Raw genomic sequence first — 21,439 nt, 5'->3', positions numbered from 1 at the left:
GAATTTCTGCCGCTCCTTCCCCTCGCTGGCCCTCAGTTTACCTGCTCTCACCACATAGCCAGGCCCTGCCCAGGAAGGACTTCAGCTGCCTGGGCAGGAAATGAGACGTAAAGAGAGGCTGGGAGCCCTCACTTCTCCCTTGTGTTGTGAGATTATAATATAGAGACCAGTCACAGAAACATTGGCATGAAAGAAACATAAATGGAAATGTGCACGTGGAAGGGCACCAGGAAAAGCAACGACAATTAACAGAAGGGCCTCCCCACTCCTGTCAGTCAAGCTCAGGGAGGCGCGGTTCCCATCCAGCTTGAAGAAACACTCTAGCAAGGCCAAGGCACCGGCCATGGCACCAGCCACGCAGCAGAAGACGCTGTGCCTCAACAAGAGCAGGGTGCACCAGACACCATTGCTCTTCCTGCCTGGAAGGTGAGCACACTGAAAGAAAACCCCAAACGACTGCTGACTCCTAGAGGACAGGGAAGAGCTGTCTAATGTCATTATTACCTGCCAGTGAGAGCCCCAGAGACACATCTAACAGCCATCACCCCTCATCCTCTGCATCTCACACACATAGACCTGGGCAGACAGCACAGGAACACAGGCCTGAGAGTAGATAACTGAAATCTGTGAGAGGACGTGTGTGAGTGGATGAAAAGCAACTTAAGCGGTTGTGTAAATAAACCCTTCCACAAGATCTGGCACTGAATTTAGGTACTCAGCAGGATCCACTTGTCCCACACAATTCCTTCCCTCACCCTTCTTCACAGACCCTCACTCAGCCCTTCATCACTCCCTGTGCAAATAGTTCTCTGCATCTTCCCAGGGGCAGAGGAGGGACATTATCAGTGGGGGTAGAGGAATAGGGAAGGGCACCGTTTAGTGATCTACACATTCAGATCCACAATATGACTGGGATGTTGTAATAACCATAAGTTCTACATCAGGCTCTTAGTCCAACAGGAAAAAGAAAGTGTTGAAGCAGCCATGGACTCCTGCTTTAAGTGCTGGCACTGAATTAACCTTCAGCTGTATGTAACTATTCAGTTAACATGCATCATTTGAGCCTTTAAATTTGTAATCCACTTCACACTGGATTTCCGTATAAAATTGAAAATTAGGTGGTTTTCTGAGCATTTCTTGATTAGAAACACTAAGCAAGCAAACAACTCTGGTAGATATGAACACTCCACAAAAACAAGCAGAGGAACAATTTAACAGAAGCCTGCACCATACACTAATTTTTAGTGTTTATTTTCCTATCACAGGAAACTACTGATTCATGTAGCTTAAAAACACGTTGAAAACCCCAGCAGCCTTCATACGGCTGCCAGGAGAGATAGTTGGGGTGGAAGAATATCTACTTCTGACCTTTGCTGGGTTCAGCAGTGAACCCCCAAAACAGAGGACAATCTATCATTTATGAAAAATTACTAACTTTCCCTACTGATTGTTCTATAAATAAAGCCCCATTTTAAAAGTGCCTGTCAACGGGCAGCCAAGCAAAAGTTGCACCACAGTGAGTGCTCATTACCTACACAACAGCTGTGAAAGCCTGACTCAGATTCAGATCACTCAAATCTACTTTAAAGAAAAAGCACACACCACCCACAATTAAACTCCCTCCCCTTGGCAAATTGAGTTGAAAAGCTTGAAAAAAACCAAACCAAACCAAAACAGATTGCAGGTAAGAACAGTGTCTTCTGTTTTCTGATGAAAAAATACATCCCACAATGTCAAACCCCTCCGCTGAATTCCGCACCCCCTGTACATCTGAAGTGTGGGCTCTGTAGCCTCCAGCCATGCCATCAGTGACACTGTGCCAGTGTCCTACAGCTGCAGTGGCAACACCCATGACGTGCAGGGACAAAGACAAGTGTATTTTCCTCATGAACAGGAAACACAGACAGACACACAGAAATCACAGTAATATCTTTATTAGGTGCTTAGGTGTCCAAAAGTTTCTGGAGTGCTACAGGACCTCCCTTTGTTTCAGGTACTTTTTTCATTTCATAGTGCATACTGGAATTACTTTGCAACATACAGGACAGATTTTTGTTTTTCAAAAGTTCTCTCAAAATTCTTTCTACGTTCCAGTTTAAAATGTGAGGAGTCATAGGAAAAAAACAACAAGCAAGGCATTCAGCATTCTAATTGTTTCTCCTTGAAAACAACCTCTAAAAACCACTGCTGAGCAGCTCAGTGTACACATGATTAAAGCACATGGGAACTGAAGTTTCAAAAGAGAATGCACTTCAGAAAGAGCAAAAGAAATATCCTTTCTCTATAGCACAGTGTGATTTAAAATGAGCATGTACCTGCATCAACAGGCAGTACTCACAGAGGTACAACACAATTTCTTTGCAGATATAAAACTTGACCGACACGAATGTAATGACCCATAGAAACACCACGAAAAAAGTTACAGAATTGAGTGTCAAGGACAAACGCTTAATTTATATCAAAAATGGGAATTACTGCCTGCACATGCAAAATGAGTTAAGGAGAACCGCCATTGGCTAGTTTGCATGTGCAAAAGGCGCATTACTCATGTGCATGCAGACACACTTTACACCTGAAAACCCTGCCATTGACATTTAGATGCTTTCTTTGGAAAACATGAGCCTACTTACAAACTGTATGTACTCTCAAAGCCATTTTTATACTTCCCCAACATTCTGAATACAGGTTCATGTCAGGAATTACAGAAAGCTACCTAAGTTATTGAAAAGATTTATGCTTAATATAACAGCATCAGCAATTCCTCAGTAGAAGCAGATGCATGACATAACATTCCAGATGAGGCAACTTCCTCACCACCTTCCTTAACACCTGATTTAGAGGAAAAGTGGAGAGTCTTCCTCAAGCAAAGGCCACCCAGCAGTGCACCTGAAGCATCCTCACCATTGCTGAAATTACTTTGGTGTGTTCAGTGCAGGTTCTGAAGCACGCAGGTGCCCACCCAGCTGGAGCCTGCCAGGGCAGTGTCCAACGGCTGAACAGGAACAATCATTTGTGGATCACTGCCACCCTGGGATCCCTCAGCCAGGGCCAAGTTCACATGCTACATATGTTTTGGCAATTAGCATCCTTAATTAGCTGGCACTTATCTTTACTTTATGGTTAGTAATATATTTAAAAGGAAGGCATCTAAAGAATTATTTCATAAGTGAAAGAGTGCTGGAAAACTACCTGGCCAGAAACTGTAGAAGTAGAGACTGGTGTTTTACTGTGTACACTGGTTATGCTGGAACTAAGCCCTTTTTTGGGTTTGGTTAAGGATTAAATTCTACCATCAGGATTTGTTCCTCTTATTACTTTCAGGCACTTTAAAAAGAGTCCCCTTTGAGGGATACAGCATACATTAAACAGAAAAATGAAAAGTAAGATAAATATTTGTTATAGACAAGAAGAGCAGAGGGTTGTTGTGAAAAACTCTCATCATATTTTTCTTTTTTTTTTTTTTAATTAAAAAAAACACAGATCAGTACAGCTGTAAAGAGCAATCAGTCTAAGCTGCGTATTTACTTATGTTTTCTTGGATGGCACCAGCGAGCCTCGATCTGCAAACTGGTCTGTTCTGCTTTGGAGTCGAACCTCAAGTAACACTTAAACACAGCATCATCCCTACCTACAGCAGACTTCTCTGTATGATCTGGTTAGAGTATGCAACTGCTGAATTAGATCATCTAACCAGCACAGGATTAGGGAAAAGATGGATCAAACTGATTCTTCAGCTGTGCACACAATTTAAAAACAAAACAAAAAAACCCCAACCCCACCAGCACAAACAAGATACCTAACAAGGCACTGAAAAGATTTAATCTTCTTGAATGCAAAGCTGATTTATTAGGCCCGGACTGGCTCTCTTACATATCTGTATGCACAGCAAATAAGAAATATAAAATCCGTTTGGTAGCCAGAAGGTATTAATCTTCATTCACATTCAAGTCTACAAAACAGACTGAGGTAAAAGGCATAGCCTTCAAATTTACCAAACAGAACTGCTGAGCATGCACATGTGTGTAAACATGACTGCTGTAAGGATTTGGCATCGACCTGATACTGCAAAGCAATCTTTTTTTATAATGCACTTCATACTGACATTGGAGTAATGTCAGTTCTTATAATGGATCTGACAGATATCTCTTCTGAGGAGGAAAGGCCTCCCTCCTCTTCAAGAATTTCCTAGCATTTCCCCTTTGTTTTCATCAAGTACAAAGGGAGAAGAGAAGTCTTTGTTCTTCATGTACGCCTCCAGACCCTGAGAACGTGTGAAAACAGCACCATTAGGTCATAAACACATCAGACTGGTTACCTGCACTTATTTTAAGTCTATATAATGTCCTCAAAGAATGACTGACTTAAAGTTAAAAGGTCACAGCAAAGACAGACAACAGCAACAGTTTCCCCAGTGACAGAGATGGAAAGCATTTCAGCCCCAAGCCCGGGGTTCATGAAGGAAAGGCTCCAATGAACCATAAAACAATGGATCTCAGAAACAAGCTTCCTGGGGAGGGGCAGGCATGAGAAGGGGTGTCTTTAACTCACATTATAATAATCCTAGCAAAGAAAAGTCAAATTAAATTGCCTTGTTTTCATTCTGTTCTTACAATACATCGATTGCCGTGAGTTCGCTACGTGCACGCAGAAACCTAGCCAAGATGTGAGGCTTTATGGATGCCCTTTCCTACAGTGTCCACATATCCTCCTTCAATCCACGATTTCTCACCCTGTCTGTCCAAAATAGGGAAGCTCCTCTTCTCACTGCTAAATGGAAGCAGCTTTCCCAGGACCAATTATATTCAGAGGGACGAACTTGAGAAATCTGTTCTAAGACGTGGTTTCTCTAAAGCCAATGCACATATCACACTTCTCATTCAGTATTCACTTACTGTGGGAGATGGGCACAAACTAGCATACAACCGAATACAGTGACCCTGTGGACTTTGTAATTTGAATATTCTGCACTTTTTGTTCAGAAGAACTCAAAGTACTTGTGAGTCTTAATGAAACTGTGCAGCCTCCTTGTAAATCTCATTTTAAAGGTGGCTAAAACTGAGAGTGAACAAGCTGCTGAAGAGTATACCACAGTGGAACCACAAATGTAACACAGAGCCCGAGTCTGAGTTCCCTTGATCTTACCATTTCTCAGCAAGCCCAGGCTAAAGAAATCCCCAGTGTTTGGAAGGAAATCAGATGCATACCTACACACTCTTAAAAATATCTCCATAGACAGTTATTCTCACCTCTCCAAAGTAAGACACTAATGGAGAAATCTCACACACAGCCGGAGGATCTTCAGTTCCTGAGAGACTAGAGAAGAGAACACAGGATTAATTTCTTGCTATGCTTAAAAAACAGTGCATCCTCTTTGAAAGGTTAGGATATCCAGAAGGATAAAACATTTGTTATATTCACGTGCACCAGACATTATATGAACACAAAGTGTGAAAATAAAAGGGAATTGGCAGGTCCCAGATATTTCTCATCAAAACAAGAACATCACTTTTACAGACGTGCTTTCAAGTAAAATGAACAGCTTGTGGGTTTATTAAACTATGAGTTGATGAAGTGTAGCTCCACAGAGTAAAAGCAGCTTCCCATTCACCGTGATGCAGGAAGTATCTGAATTGGAAATTGCTATAAAAGCTATCCTTATGCCCACCTGAGAACCTTGTTGAGCTTTTAAGCACAGGCTATATTCAGAAAAAGCTGGTGAGGACTACAAATTAGAATTCCTTGGGCTGGCTAAATCCAGAATGATGGAAAAAGGTTACCCCTGCCTAAAAAGTCAACTCATGACCCAAAGGGCAGGAACCTTTGCCAGAGATAAAGCCCAGAGCACTGTGCGTTACTGTCTAGAGCATTCACAATCACTGATGGAGCAGGAGCTCTAATAGACGGTACTCTGCATGTTCAGAAAAGACCAGCTCAATGAAAATCATGCTGAGTCACCCTGTGATCAAACTAACGCCTGGTTTTGTAGAACACAGTACATGTCATTAGCTAGCTAGCATGGCTGGGCAGCCACAGGCAGAGAAGCTGTGAAGGAGGTCACAGAGGTGCATACCCGAGTTTCTCCGGTATCCTGCAACCATTTTTGTCCAGAAATCTGGCCCCAGCCTTGAGAGCCCAGCGGTAATGCTGGGCCAGGAGGGCCTGCCGAGCAGTGGTAGGAGTGTCTTTGTCAGCTGTGTCAGCATTTTTTAGTGGTGAGAACTCCTCTTCTCTCAAAACTTCAAACACCACAAAATTCCTACCAGCGAAGGGGAGAAAATGATAATGAAAAGCAAAGCTAGCCATCAGCCCTGTTAATGCAAGAACTTTCATGGGGAAAGGCTCATATATATTTTAGGGAGCAGCGATGTATGCAGCCTGCAGTCAAGCTAAGGAAAGCCTACATCCTATCTGAAGGACAAAGCAGTACCAGGGCTGTATGATGGAAAAACAAAAAAAGCCCGTTCTCTTTGGGAGAGACTCTGCAGCCTCATGACCATCCAGAGCTGTGCACAGGTGAGAGGAAAACCAACAGTTCTACAAAGATCCTACAAAAACCTCTCCAGGTACTAAGAGGCTTGTGGACAAAAAGTCTCAGCTAAGAGCATGTCAGGATGGAGTGAGCAGCGATGCCTGAAGCTCAGACACAGCACCGAGCTGCACCACTCACTTCAGAGCAATGCACCCCTGCTCCAAGAAACGGCCAGGCTCCACTTGGGAGTCTGTAGGCAATGATCAACTGAGGACACCAGTTCCCAGGGACGAATAAGCATATGGGAGGATTCACAGCTGAATGTTAAGTACAGCTGTTTACCAGAAATGGGAATGCAAATTTAAAAAATCCCACAGCAGCATCTGTGCATTTCATGTGTGAAGAGCAGCTGCCAAGCTGGTTTTGCAGTATTATTAAAAAAGCACAAGGAATCACTGCTTCCAAATGAGTCCTTTCAAAGCTCAGAACTTGGCACTGTTTCCATTGCACTGGTTTTGCCTTTGGTATGATACTTCCTTACTGAACATGTCTGGAAATGGAGACCGGTTCAAACCTAGACCTCTCTATCCTAAAGTAAAGCCTCTAAAATGGAACGTACTATCCCCAAACAAAGATAATTCAGTTTGCCTGAGGTCTCTTCTTGCCATTTATTTCAGCCTAAACCAGAATTCGAGACCTCAAAAAATAGATTTTATAAGAACACTTATGCTAAATTCCTAAATTATTAAAATCCCACATTCCCCAAGCGCAAAGCACCCCTGACTGTGCTAACACTATGACACAGCACCCTCAGCTATGTTTTAGAGCTTGGCAAGTCAACACTGATAGTTCCCACAGCAACAGTAACTTGGGCCCACAGTGCTTAAGCAACCTGTTTTCCAAGCACAAAGGGTGCGAGCTGAGCCCTGGCGTAACACACACCAAAAACATAACCAGAGCTGCAGTTGCCATGAAAGTCACAATCCTGAAAGATCTGATTTTTGTGAGTCTGAATACTCCAACATGGGCTTGTATTAAACATGGGGTTTGCGCTTGATTTCCTTTTGTTTTTCCTTCTTTCTTTCTTTGACAGAGCTGGCAGAGGTTGGGCCAGCCAACAAATCCTCAGCAAAACAAACGGTTCTGGGAACATGGTCAGAGTAAGCCTGGCTACTGCCAGGCACCCTGTGACTGCACCTCTCAGAGCCTGGTGTGTTGGAGCTTGATGTAGATGCAACAGCCTTTCTAATAAGCCACCCACAAACCACGCGCTCCCTGGCAAGGCCAGTTACAACCTACAGTCATTCAAACAAACATTGAGAAGGGGAGGAAAAAAAATAAAAATCACTTCTGCCACTAACTTAGAGAACTGGAACACATCAAACACAAACTTCTCCAGCTTTATCCCATTTGGTTTTAGCGGTTTTACCAGATTTCCCTCCTCATCAATGTAGGGTACCTTCTTTATGGCTACGTGATGCCTCAGCTGTGGCTCATATTTCCTGCAGAAGGAGAAGAAATAAGTTCATTTACTTCATGCCCGCTTAGAAAAAAGTAGTACACTTCTAGGAAGCTGATGGCTTATTACTGCTCTGGGTCATCTCTCGACTGTTGTGGGTGTTGCTGTCTCCAAACTGATCCAAGTCACATCCAGGAAACACTTCACTAAGTAGAGCAGCCCAGCTAGCAGCACTCCCTGTACCAGTGGGACAGGACAGGGTACAGCAAGAGGGAGGACCTAGCATTGAGCTGAAATTGCAGGCAGAAATGAAAAAAAGGTAACCCAGATTATCTGATCAGGATGACAGCGGAGCAGAGCAGATTCCTCACACAAGGGTGGATCAAGCTCTTCAGGAAGGTTGTATGGCTGCTCACTGAATGCCCAGCATCACATCCCCATCTCCCAATACCAAGGTGCAGAGTCATTCTCAGCTTCACCCCCTCCCCCACCTTCTGTTGTCCCAAGGGATGGCATGGATGACATTCCCATTGAAAATCCTCAGTGCGGGGCTGCATCACTGACCACACTGCAGCCCACATGGCTGCTCACCCTTGCAGGCCCAGGAAGGTCATGCACTGGTATCTCTCAGTCGATTTAGCTACAGCAAAACATTCAACCTTTTCATTGGGTAATGCCTGAAAAGCATGCTGGGGCTGTCAGAAAGGGCACACAGCTGTTTTGAACTGGTTGGAGGAGAGAGGAGGTGAAGAGGAGATCAGGAAGTACCCATAACTGAAATTACAAAGTGAAAAATGGGAACACCCTCTTTTGGAGGTAGTTCTGGGCTGCACAGCTGCCTAGCAGGTGTGCTGACACTTACTGGGCCACTGTCTCCAGGAACTCAACTGTGAAGAAATGGTTGCAGATATTGCCACTGCTGTACATCAGTCCCCCATCAGGGCTTTGCTGCTGTGCAGTCTCCAGGCTGATCTCACTGTACTCCACCACCTGGTAGACCCCATCCACACAGCACACCACCCCAACAGGCTCTGTGGGGTAGGCCTTCTCCACCACCTGCAGCCACAGGACAGAGGGCTATGACAAGGAAGAAGAAAATTCCAGTGCTGTTCCAACTCCCACATACAAACGATCCTACAGGCTGTTGCACGCTGATCCTCCAGCACCTCAGGAGCATGGGCAGGGCAGTGCTGGGTGTATGGAGTAGCCTGGAGGCATATTTTACCCAACAATTGGGCATAAAACCCAGTACTGGACCACTTAATTCCACAGTTACTCAGAAGACAAACCAGTTAAAAAGAAATCAGCATACTGTAGGGTACTTTTCTTATCAAGGACTGGGACCTGGCATTAAATGAAAAATGTTTGCAGCTATTAGCGTTCAGCTTCCTGTTTGCATAAACAGTGCTCATGATTTGTAAAACACAACCCCGTCCAATAAGGCTTCTAGATAGCCAAAGTGCCTTTGTAGAAAGGGCAAGGCATAAAGGGGAAGCAATTCCAGTTTGTAGTTTCCAGTGCAGTTACAGTCCCTGCTCTACTTGAAGTTTATTTTCCACAGTAGTCTGGGAAGAGGGGAGGAGGACACCCACAGGTAGGGATTCTGAATGCAACGCAGGCAGCAAGCAGCTCCTCTAAATCTGCCTGGAGCAAGCTGCTGTTGGACAGAGGCCCGAACACCCCAGTTCATCTAAGCTCACCCTAGCCAGCAGTTTCCAAGCGTAATCAGACCTTAACTCCCCATGGGGAAATGGCCCAGCATTAACACCACCTCACCTTTGCACCACAATCTGCCCCTTTGGAAACACAGAAGCCTATGAAGACTGGATCCGCCATTTTCACGAGGATGTTGTCCACACAGTATACATGGACATACTGGATTCCACGCTGCTTCATGTCATTCAAGATCTTATTATCTACCAAAGCACGGTATAAGCCACCATTGCCATCTATAATGCAAGACAAAAGAGAAAGCCCCAGTTAATTAGTGACTTTGTAGGGGGATTGTGGCTAACAGAGCAAAAACTCAAAGTTCTGAGCAAACTTTCCTTAAGAGCAGAGCAGGGAATGCTTTGTAGCCAAGAGTCCACGCTACCAGATTTTATTTCCAGCCCTACCACACAGCTCAGGCAAGCCTGTTCCACTCCACACCCCAGCTCCCTCACCTGCAGAGCGCCTCACAGAGAAGCATTATGAGACTTTATGAAACTTTGTAAGATCTTTAGAGGGAAAACACTAGAGGGCAAAACATTACGCAAAGGGTGGGAAAAACCTGTTACATTTCTCCTCCAGTGCAGAGCAAAAGCATATTTAAAACTCAGCCTGGAGAAAAAGATTAAAATAAATGTTATTCTGTGTTTATCTTTTCCCCGCAACTTCACAATGCCCTTTTAAAGGCTTGAACTGCAGCTGCACAAAAGACACCTGCACGTTTGTTCATCACGGATCACCCTTTCATGGTTCCTCCTTTGATACCCCCATCAGCTCAGGAAAACCACTCTGCAGCCACAAACACACATCACTGCAACATGGCCCAAACCAGGCTACGTTCACCAAGTCTCTTACCATGTCCAGGTTAAGAGAACAACTTTATTAGGTGAGACATTGCAATCTTTTTGGATTTGGAGTTAATCTTCTTGCTGCTTTTTTACTCATTTCTAGCTATCAGCCTTGAACAGGAGCCCAGATCCCGACAGCTTCACCCCTGGGAGGCAGCACCCCAGGGGCCTCACACACAGCCCTGCCGATGCACATAGTCCCTAACCTGCAGCTGTCCCACTCCTAATCCGGCCAATATTCCCAGGCTTTGAAAAAACATGTGCCGTGGGCAAATCCCCAGGAAGAACTAAACAACGATTGCTACACTCTTGATTACCAGCCTGAAAAATTTAACTGAACCCTCCCATGCTAATCAGAAGCATTAACGTTGACCTCCAAAGACCACTCTGTGTGCCAAGGCTGGCTGATGGGTAGTAGCAGTTATCAACGCATACTGCATTACTGTAGCATGTAAGGGTGAACAGTGGGGTACCTGGAGCCATAGCAATCTTCCCCTTCTCCTCCAAGATGACCTTCCCATCAAAGGTGACAGCGGGCAGCATCCTCTGTTCAAACATGACCACATTGGATTTATGCAGGTTGAAGTAGTCATGTTCTACAAAGAACTCCTCTGTAGGCCCCAGCGTGAACTCACTTGTCATGATGTACCTGGGTAGGAATGGGAGCTGAGCAATGAGCAAAAAAATCACAAGCGAAAGACAAAACTAAAAATGGAATATGAAAGAGAGGAAACCCAAGAGTGTTAAATGAGACACTACAGTATCCTGTGGTGTGTATGCTTCCCAAACCCTGGCTCAGACAAGGCAGTGATTTCATAAAGGTCTTTCTTCATAGTCTAACAAAGAACACTTAGCAGAAAACATTCCCAGAAGCATGCCGCAGCACCTTTCTCTCTCTCACACACCACATCCCATAGGGAATTCATATTTTGCATCTTGCACAGAGCTAGTCTCTTCTGAAGCCTGGAGGCTTTTGAAAGCTAGGAGCAGCCAGGAGAGACAGCAGCCAGCTGCAAACGACGACAGCAGGAGGTGGCCTGAAAATGGAGCATGACAAGCATTTACCACTGTGAGGGGAAGAGGTTTTTTTGCTGTGGCAGAAATTGTGGGCAAGGGAAGATGGAGGGTCTTGGAAGGTGAGCTCTAGGCGATCTCTCCCTCCATGCAGGAACCTGAGAAAGCACAGCACAAACGGATGAGATCTCTTACAAAGGATCTGAAACAGGCACTGAAAAGTGCCGTCTATAGCGTTGTCAGGGACTGTGCTTCAAAAGACAGCACAGTACAGCAGTTAGGGTAGTGATTCAAGGACAGTGCTTGGTCCCTCAGGTCTGCAGACACAGACCTGCCACTTCCCATCCCGGCGCACCCTCCTCGTGCTGCTGGCGTCACAAATCCTGCCGACAAAAGGCTCTCCCCGATGTGTTTCTGTACAGCACCCAGCAAAGTGCTTCTGGAAGACAACTTAGGCAAGACTGCGACACAGACACCTGCACAGTAGGTCTGTGGCTCCAGGTCACCTACCAGGGGATGGCACAGTTGCAGTGGTGTCTCTGGCCAGCAAGCTGCTCCACTTTGCGGATTCTTTCTGCTTGGATCTGATACAAGGTCTTGCCACTGGGCAACCCCACGTTGTACATGCCCTTGGGATAGCTCACTCCCAGGCGAGTTCCTTGTCCTCCAGCCAGGAGCAGCACTGCCACCTTGTTCTGCGAGATCTGATGCAAGCCTGAACAGGAGAAAGAAGCCCCAGGGAACATAGGAATCACAAAAGCCACCAACACCCTGTCCTCTTCTCCTGAGCCTTTCTGCAGAGTTCAGGCAGCAGCCAGAAGCTGCCATTTCAAAGCCCACTGCTGGCAGTTCAGAGAGAAATATGATGCCGCATACAATGCTAAAAAATTCATTTCACCTCTTTGATGCAGCAGTTTACTCACCTAAAGCAGTGGATGGTGTAACAACAGCCATGAGTTGCAGCTTAGGGGGTTCAAACTGGACATTAGGATAAAAACTCTTTACTAGGAAGGTGGTGCAGCACTGGAAAAGATATCCAGAGAGGTGTGGGATGTCCTTCCCTTCAGGTTTTCAAGGCTTTGACAAAGCCTGACCTGACCTAGGGCTGGCTACAGTCCTATTCCAAATAGGGGCTGAACTAGAGACCTCCGGATGTCCCTTATCACCAACATTTCTACATCCCAAATAAGCAGTCTCATCGTCTTCAGTAAAACATGAGAATTTCTGGAATCTGCCTTAATCAACATGAGCCAACAATGTGCGCTCGCAGCCCAGAAAGCCAACCGTCGCCTGGGCTGCATCCCCAGCAGCATGGCCAGCGGGTAGAGGGAGGCAATCCTGCCCCTCTGCTCCGCTCTGGTGAGACCCCCCTGCAGCGCCGCATCCAGCTCTGGGCTCCTCAGTGCAAGAAGGACATGGAGCTGTTGGAGCGGGTCCAGAGGAGGCCACAAAAATGACCTGAGGGCCGGAGCCCCTCTGCTACGAGGCCAGGCTGGGAGAGTTGGGGTTGTTCAGCAGGGAGAAGAGAAGGCTGCGGGGAGACCTTATTGCGGCCTTTCAGTACTTAAAGGGGAACTATAGGAAAGATGGGGGCAACCTCATAAGCAAGGCCTGTTGTGACAGGACAAGGGGTAATGGATTTAAGCTAAAAGAAGGTAGATTTAGACTGGATATAAGGAAAAAAATTTTTACTACGAGGGTGGTGAAACACTGGCACAGGTTGCCCAGGGAGGCTGTGGAGGCCCCGTCCCTGGAAACATCCCAGGTCAGGCTGGACGGGGCTCTGAGCAACCTGAGCTAGTTGAAGATGTCCCTGCTCACTGCAGGGGGTTGGACTAGATGGCCTCTAAAGGTCCCTTCCAACCTAAACCATTCTATGATTCTATTCTACGAACTATCTGTACTTGCTGCAGATAGGACTAATAACAAAGCCAAGTCTGCAGAAGCCACAACTCCCACAGTCTAATTAAAAACAATATCATTTCTCCTGACAAACCAGGAAAGTCCAGAACTTGGGGAAGAACCGGACTGCATAGTAAACACCCAGCTCGTTCACAGTCTTTGTTCCCTGCCTTCTCTCAATCCAGCATCACAGTGATGACTGGCAACCATAAGAAAGAGTTTTCCTTAGGGAACACTGATCCTGGAGGAATGCAGTGAGCTCTGGGACTGGCCATGTCAAAAACCACAGCTTCTGCTTCTATCAGAGCCTTTTGCAACCTAAGGCAAGAAGTCCACCACACATCACAAAGCCTGCCACTGCTCCCTGCAGTCCAGGACAGGCCATGCTTCAACCCAACCTCTGAGGAGAGGACAAACACCCCACTTTCAACCATGCCTGGGACTAAAAAATTCCTGACTTGGACTGAAAGACACAGGGACCAAAGATATTGAATTAGAAAAAAAACCCCATGATTGTTTTTATGCTAATCTTTAAATAATTAGCTGTTTAAATGAGCAATAGAGGGAAAATACCAATTGCTGCTGTAACAACCTGGTTTGGTTTTAATTCTGTTCAAGAATCTACCTTTCAGCAATAAAAGCAGATGTAAGTAACCCATGACATTGCAGTAATGATGTTGACCTCCCCATGCTTAGAAGCTTCAGTTCCACCACAGCAGCAACACCATGTTTCTGCCTAAATATACCCTTTCTGAAAAGGCTGGTAACGCCCACTCAGGAACACTGAAGGAAGACAGTTGTGCACCCCTGACATTGCTTTGCTGCAGAGCAAGCCTCTGAGCTCACAAGACCACAGAAGCGTCAGTTGGAAGCCACCTCTGGAGATCTGCAGTCCACCCTCCTGCTCTCTAGAGGAAAACCTGCACTGAAGGTGGAAGTCTTGGGATTTCAAAGTTTCAGGAGGTCCTTGGATAGAGGGGGAAGCTTGAATTGGTTTAAACTTGAAATTTAAAAGGCACAGACAATAGCATTGTGTGAGCTGTATGGTGATGCAAATAGAATAAGCATAATTTTATGCAACAAACCACAAGCAATTAACGGCTCTTTTGCATCTTCACTGAACTTCTCATCATAAAAGGCTTAAAGCACAGAGCAGGGGGTCTAAGGTATTAGATACGCACTATTACTTGCTCTGGTCCACCACACACTCAGCAGGCTGTTTGCCAGCTCAGGGCACCGTCATGGAAGAAGGGAATGATCAGAGTGAAGGGCCACAGGAGCATAGTTCCAGGCCTCCCAGTGCCCTGGCTTGGGTGGCAACTGTACCCCCCCACCAGGACCTGGCGCAGAGGCAGCAAACTCATGCAGGAGGGAAGCGTGCGGGTGAGATGTGCTTTGCACACGAGCCTGGCTTGCTGCAGCCACACAGCCCTGGGGAACTCAAACCTGGGTAAAACCTTCTTTCGTACTAGCCCACTCTCCCTTCCTTTCTCTCCTTTGCCCACACAGACACAGAGATTCAGCAAGCCAACAGACAGCTCAGCACCAGGCTAGCCAGGGGTGCTCAGCTCCCAGCTGGCCCTTGTGTCCACGTGCCCACCAGGACCAGCCCCACCATTGCCTCTGCTTGCACCCGCGCCTTGGAGCGACAGCTGCGGGATGGAACGGGGAGGAATTACAGGCCAGCGGAGGGGTCAGCCGCAATGACAAAACTACCAGTGGGGAGAGGAAGGGAAAGCGATTGCCGTTAGAAATCAAATCCAAAGCCTTCAGTTTGGATCACTCTGTTGTGGCAGCCACCCCCTGTCCTGGAGCAGGGCAGAGAGAGGATAGGCATGGCTGTAGCTGAAGCAGCGAGTGCTACCACAAGCAAGGATGTGGTTGCACAGATCCTGCCCATTTCCTTCACTTGCTTTATCCCAGGAAAAGGAATCACAGCTGTCATGGTCCTGCTGAGCTGAACCAGTGCAGGGAGTCAATTCACCACTCCGCAAGGAAACACCTCTCGCTTGGACAATCTATCCCTGAGCAAGCTTAATCTTGGCCTCTCCACAGTAACGATAAACCTCTCACAAAGCAAGATAAATAGCAGCATCTGAGCAAAGAGAAGCCCTTGGCCATGAACGCTGGCAAAAGTGTACTTGCTATCATTCCCACAACCAAGGGTGACACTGGATGAGTCACACTCCAATGATTACCAACAACATTTAAAACCCACAGCAGATGGACACAGGCCCAGAGACCTGGCAATGGGAACGGCTCTGAACGTCACCATGCCACAGCCACCCAGGGCTGAATGAGTACCACAAGACAGCAGCATGAGACCACCATGTGCAGCTATGCAGGGCCAGCAAGCCCAGTGAGCAGAATCTACTGGGCAGAGGAGCTAAGACAAATATATGTCATAATCCAGTTGGCTGCAGCTACTTACTCCTCAGTATGCAAGCAAATACCTGGCTCGTTCACAGCTGCACCAGTTGTGTCACACCAGAGCCCTACAGCACCAGTTAGGAGGGTCACGAGGGCAGCAGCGTGAAAGGAAACATACAACCTTCCTCTGGCATCAAGAGGACCAGCAGTCCTCTAAGAAAGCAAACCTGAAGCTCTCTAAAGATCTGAACAGCCTTGGACTGAAGTTGAAGGCTAAGGCATGTGGTTAGTAAAATCAAAGTACCCATCCACATCCCACTCAGGAACACTCAAGGTAGGAATGCTTGCATTCCTAACAGCAACCAGAGTCATGGTGCATCTGCAGCACGTTCATTGCCTACCTCCATCAACTGTCTCCATCAAGACACTCCCCCATGCTCCAAAGCCGAGTACTCATTAGTGCTCATCCTTATAGAAGTCTTGCCTTACCACAGGGCTGGAGCAGGCAGTGCTTCTCTGTTTGGCCTCACATACGTGAGCAGGGCAGCACGGTGGCAAGGCTGGCGTGCTCCTTCCACCAAATCTGACTGAAAACACGCCAGTGGAAAAAGAAAAATTAAGGGAGGGAAGAAATTATGAGGGGAAAAAAAAGATCTAAAAAAGTTCCCCTGTGAGACACTTCCAAACTGTTCTGTTTCAAACAGGCAATAAAAATATTTTACAAAACCTAAATAATCTAGGACTGAAACGGCTTGAGATAAAATATTTCACACTGATTTAAAACAAAGCTCTCTGAGGCCTGAATTCTGCATTTGCGGGTCTTGGTCGCTGCAGCACAGGAGATTCTGCTTTGGGGTGCAACCGAGATTCATCCACCAGTGGACCAAGCCCAGCGCTCACCCTGCCCCATCCCTGCCGCAGCACTGTCGGGCTCACACCGATACGCACACTCTGGTCCTGATGCGACAGACCACATCTGACTGACCTCTGATTAGAGGTTTATGCAGAGCAATAGACTGTGACCAAGGGGAATCACTCACATGAAGCTCTGGAGCGAACGCTGTATCAGAAAAGCCTGCGAGGTCCCATTTGTCATGCAGCATCCAGCGCAAGCAGCTGCGATCCTTGGCCACAACACACGGGTGCCAGGGCTGGCGTCACCCCACTGAGCGGGGACATCCCAGAGGAGACGGCAGTTCTCAGAAGTTTTCCACGCAGTGACAAGAGGATGGGATCTGCCCAAGTGTGATTTGGCATTTCACAGCCACCTCCCGGAGGGGCCTCTCACTGCGGAGAACAAAATCTCAACCTAAGCAGGATCAACCTGAGGCCAAGGCAATACCGCTGACATCATCAACGATGTCATTCTCTTTTTCTCTTCCCCAAATCCAGCAGACTGTTGGGGCTGTGTTCCTGGGAGAGGGCTGACCACGGCGCACATGAACAACTCAGCAAGAGGACTCTCCTTCCCATCACTCATGGTATTCCCAGTGTTTACAGTGCAACTCTACAACTACCAGAGAGTTTTTCCAAGTTTCTGATCTTAGGTCACCATGAAAACAAATATCGCCAAAAATTTAAGCAGGTCTGCTCTGACTTCCTGACTGTAAAACTACTAATATTCATGACTAAAGTTCATAACAACTGACTCATCTTGCTGCACATTCCTGCAGTAAATGGAAATATTTATCCCTCTTAAAAAAAAAAAAGAACACTTTGTTTTCTGCAGTATATGAAATATGAACAGTTCAACCAAACAAAAAAGGGAAGATGTGTTGGCTGTTAAGATACTCACTAATGCTGCAATAAGTCTTATTCTGCATAGAAAGTAAAACACAAAAATAGATTTTGCAGAAAGGACAGATTGAACTTGCAAGATCAGACTGAATTATCCTGCTGAACAGGAGCATCAGCCCGATTACAACAGCAGTCAGCAAGAGAAGAATAAAGCAAGATCAAAATAATTAATTCTACAGAGCAGTCAGACAACTGGAACAGCTCAGCAAACCCTCTGATGAAATGGGAGCTACACTGCAGCCCATGCCCAAGACTTAAATTTCATTAATAAATCATTTACAGAATGTAAAAGCGTCTGTGCTCGATTTATACCATCACCCCTAAGGCTGCCTAGAAAATGTGATCGCTTAATGTTTGTGTTTAAGATCTAAAAGCAAATCTGACCAGGCTAAGTTTTATCAGCTCAGAGACAATAAAGTTTTAACAGTTAAAAAAAGTGTATGTTGGATGTTCCCAAGTTTTGAGTTGCCTAGTTCTTTTAACAATCTTTTTTTAATAACAAAAAAGGGGGCAGGAGAAAAGGGGAGACATCATTTCAGCTGTTCAGTCTTTGTTTTCTAGAGGACACGCTGCAGGTGGGAGCTCGGACACCCACAGACAGAGCACAGACAAGCTCAGCTGAGGGGTGACCCCAACCCCGCAGCCAAGGGCTGTAGCAGCTGTGCGGCCTCAGTGCTGTCGAGCAGTGGGTCAGAACTGCTCACTCTTGCTCTCATCCAGCTCAACACCACGAGCAGCTCACTGGAAACAAGAGCCTTTCAGCACCTGCGTCCCCTCAGAGACCCACAATCCCCACAAAACTTGTGCCAACACCAGCTCCACCGGTAAATGCTGTGCAGGGGCACAGGGATGCTCCAGGGGATGAGGCCACATCCGCAGGGACACGCAGCATGCCAGCACAGCCTGGGTTCAGTGGCACAAAGCCTTGCTCCTGATTGTCCTACTCCAGGAAATAAAACCAAGGGCTGATTTCCATCTCCAGCATTAAACTGGATCATAAAAAAACAAATCAAAGCAAAACAGAAGAACCACGTCCCCCTCTCCTGGTAGAAATTAAGAAACGCTGCCTGCAGGACTGATGTGGCCTGGGGCCATCCGGACTTCAGGGCCAGGTGATTTGTGTATGGTGCCAGTGGTCCCAAACACACCAGACCTTCTGGACCCCTGCAAGCATTGCTTGCAGCAAGCGATGCCAGCACTGCACAGTTTGCCTTCCCTTCCCTGCTGCAGACAGCAACTCAAGGCAAATATGTCAGCTCCTCGCTGGCCTGGCAGGGCAGAAGACGAAGGACCCAGTTTGGTAAAATCATTAATTCAACCACGTGGCCCTGACCTAGACCCATCTGCCTGTAGGATTCATGGGTTCCCTTCCTCCTCACCACGACACCCTCAAACAATGGACAGTGACCACCATCCCAGTGGGTCCCCTACCAAACCCCACTGGTTACATCTGGGTGGCCGCCGTGGTGCCGGCTGGGCACTGACACGCTCCTCTGCTTGGCTGGAGATGTTAATAGAGCTAGTGGAAACCCTGGCTGGACCAAGCACAGATGGCCCCTGGGTCACCAGAGTTTCCTCCCACTCCCTCCATCACTGCTCAGCCCTGCCAGTGGAGTCTGACGTGGCAGAAAAGCTCCTCTGCCCTGTGACCCTGCTGCTTCTATTTTTGCTTTTGTTTGGAAATTTTTACTCCTCTGCCCACACATTCCCACCTCTTTGCTGGCAGGTTTGGGTCAAGGCTGTGCAGATGCTTGCCACAATTTAGACAAGTGTGTCTCGAACCACAGCTAGTTTTTTCTGGCTTCCTTTTTTTATTATGATTAGTTTTTAACAGTGCTGTTATATTTTATAAAGAGGGAGAGGACATGCATCTGAACCTTTGTAAATAAATGAAATAGAGCGTGCCCTTAGAAAAAAGGACAGGATGCCTGCTTACAACATAGGTGCTATGGAGGGAACACAGCAATCCACACGCAGCCACCACCTCCCTCATCACCCCCATCTTTCACACACCCACAGGGTGACCAGGGAAAGCCACCATCATCTACCAGGCTTGAAAAAACATGGATGCTGGGCTTTCCTAGGCTTCTTCCATACTACCCAGCCACTCTGCTCCCAGATCCTATCTCCCTCCTGCAATGCACATGGCACAGCCTGGATGGGGCTCCCCACCAGCATGAGACCTGCCTTTGCACCCGTAATTTGTCGTGGGGGCCACCCACATGGCCCGATGCAGCTCCCTGTTTTGGCAGCAATGCAAACCCTCTGCTCCCACCCTCCCCAGGGACGTCACCTCCACCTGCAAGGCACAACATTACCCCGTGTCCTGCCGACCACATGCTCTCCAGCCTCAGTATTTAACAGCAAAGAGTGGAAATTCAATGTCTCTCCCAAAGTGCCTCCACAGCCACTGCTGTGCACCAGGCATCCGGCTGCCCGTGTTCGGGGCCCAGCCGGTACAGCCATAACCTCAAATCTCTCCACGGCCTCACCATCACCCTTGGCTCCCACTCGCCTTCCCCCACCGGACCCAACACCCCTGAAGCGACAAGGTGCTGCTCTGCAGGCTGCTGGGTGCCACCGCAGAGGTGCCACCGCAGGACACAGCTCCCTGCCCCGAGGACCCCGCCAGGAGCAGCCCCGGGCTCGGCACCAGCCCAGGCTCTGCGGGATGCCGCCGGAACGGACGTGCCCCCCGGGCACCCCGCGCTTCGCACCGGTGCCGGGCCGCGCTCCGCCGGTTTTACGACAGCCCCGCTGGTGTTTCAGACAAACCTCAGCGGTTTTGGCACCGAGTGGCGGCAGGGACGCGCTGGGGAACCCACCGGGAGCGGCCAGCGGCGCCGGGACAGACCCTGTGGCCCCGGCCCAGCCCTCGCCCCGGCCGCCCTCCGGAGCCCCGGGCGTTAGGGCCGGGGAGGAGCACCAAGGGCCAGAGCCCGGACACCCGCCCTGGGCCGGGCCGGGCGGCCCCGCGGCCGGCTCACCTTCCGCTTCCCAGCGCTCCAGCGCGGCAGGGCTGCTGCGGCGGGCGCTGCCGAGCAGCCGGGAGGGGAGCGGCTCCATTCGGCCGTCCAGGCGCTCCGGCGGCCCCCGCTGGCGGGCCCCGGCCGCCGCCGCCAGCCGGCAGTGCTCGCCTAGGCCCGGCGGCAGCGCCGCCAGCAGCGCCCTGCGCTGCGCCGGGCCCAGCTCGGCCCAGAAGCGCAGCAGGTGGCTCTGCCCGCACCGCGCCAGCCGCGCTCGCACCTCCTCGGGCGGCCCCATGGCGCGGCCCCGGCCCCGGCCCCGGCCCCGGCCCCGGCCCGCCGGCGAGACCGGGCGGGGCGGGGAAGGAGCCGGGCGGGGAGTGGGCGGCGCCACTGCACGGCGGCCCCGCCCCGAGCTCTGGGCGCGGCGCTGCGCCCCCGCCCGGGCGTCGCGTGCTGCCCGAGCTCGGCTCCTTCCGCGGGCCCGCGGGGCCCTGCCTCCCTCCGCCACCGCGGGGTGCCTGTCTGCACCTCGCCCGGTGCCGGGCCCCGGTCTTGCCCGGTCCTTGCCCGTCGTCCTGCCCTGCGAGGCAGGCTGCCTGCACTCAGTACAGCCTTCCCCCACGGCCGAATTCACAGCCAGGGTGCCGGGCTGTGCCGGCGAGATGTTTGGCTGCTGGGATGTATCTGCCAGGGACCCCAGGGGTGCTGGGACCTTTGTGCCTGCGAAAGTCTTACGCCCTGTCTTGCACTCGTTGCAAACGTATCAAAATGCTCATCACACCAGTGTTGGTAGAAATTTTCTTCTGTAAAGCAATAAAAACAATGGCAGGCTGGATCAAATATACTGGGCAGGACAACCTGAGAGAGCAGGACAGAGGTACGCTTGGGCCAAAGGAAATAC

The 21,439-nt window shown here is 48.7% G+C and overlaps 1 protein-coding gene across 3 annotated transcripts; it reads right to left on the bottom strand.

The window, feature by feature from the left end:
• Positions 1-1,918: 1,918 nt before the first annotated feature.
• UAP1L1 (UDP-N-acetylglucosamine pyrophosphorylase 1 like 1) lies at positions 1,919-20,894 on the bottom strand. 3 transcript variants are annotated; one of them, XM_064468362.1, is made up of 9 exons: positions 20,816-20,894; positions 12,011-12,215; positions 10,960-11,135; positions 9,705-9,877; positions 8,791-8,984; positions 7,831-7,971; positions 6,071-6,256; positions 5,247-5,313; positions 1,919-4,261 (listed from the first exon to the last, which is right to left on the bottom strand). In XM_064468362.1, exons 2-9 carry the CDS (start codon positions 12,124-12,126, stop codon positions 4,175-4,177), a joined length of 1,140 nt encoding a protein of 379 aa, XP_064324432.1. In that variant the 5' UTR covers positions 12,127-12,215; positions 20,816-20,894; the 3' UTR covers positions 1,919-4,174. The 3 variants fall into 3 exon arrangements, with proteins under 3 accessions (XP_064324432.1, XP_064324430.1, XP_064324431.1); XM_064468360.1 differs by having other exon boundaries at positions 20,557-20,889; XM_064468361.1 differs by lacking the exon at positions 20,816-20,894 and adding an exon at positions 12,424-16,759.
• Positions 20,895-21,439: the final 545 nt, after the last annotated feature.

This window comes from Phalacrocorax carbo, chromosome 18 (assembly GCF_963921805.1).
Source record: "Phalacrocorax carbo chromosome 18, bPhaCar2.1, whole genome shotgun sequence".
In the NCBI taxonomy this organism is placed as follows: Eukaryota; Metazoa; Chordata; class Aves; order Suliformes; family Phalacrocoracidae; genus Phalacrocorax; species Phalacrocorax carbo.
The sequence above is the reverse complement of the archived record's forward strand: the minus strand, read 5'-3'. Positions and strand labels throughout refer to the sequence as shown.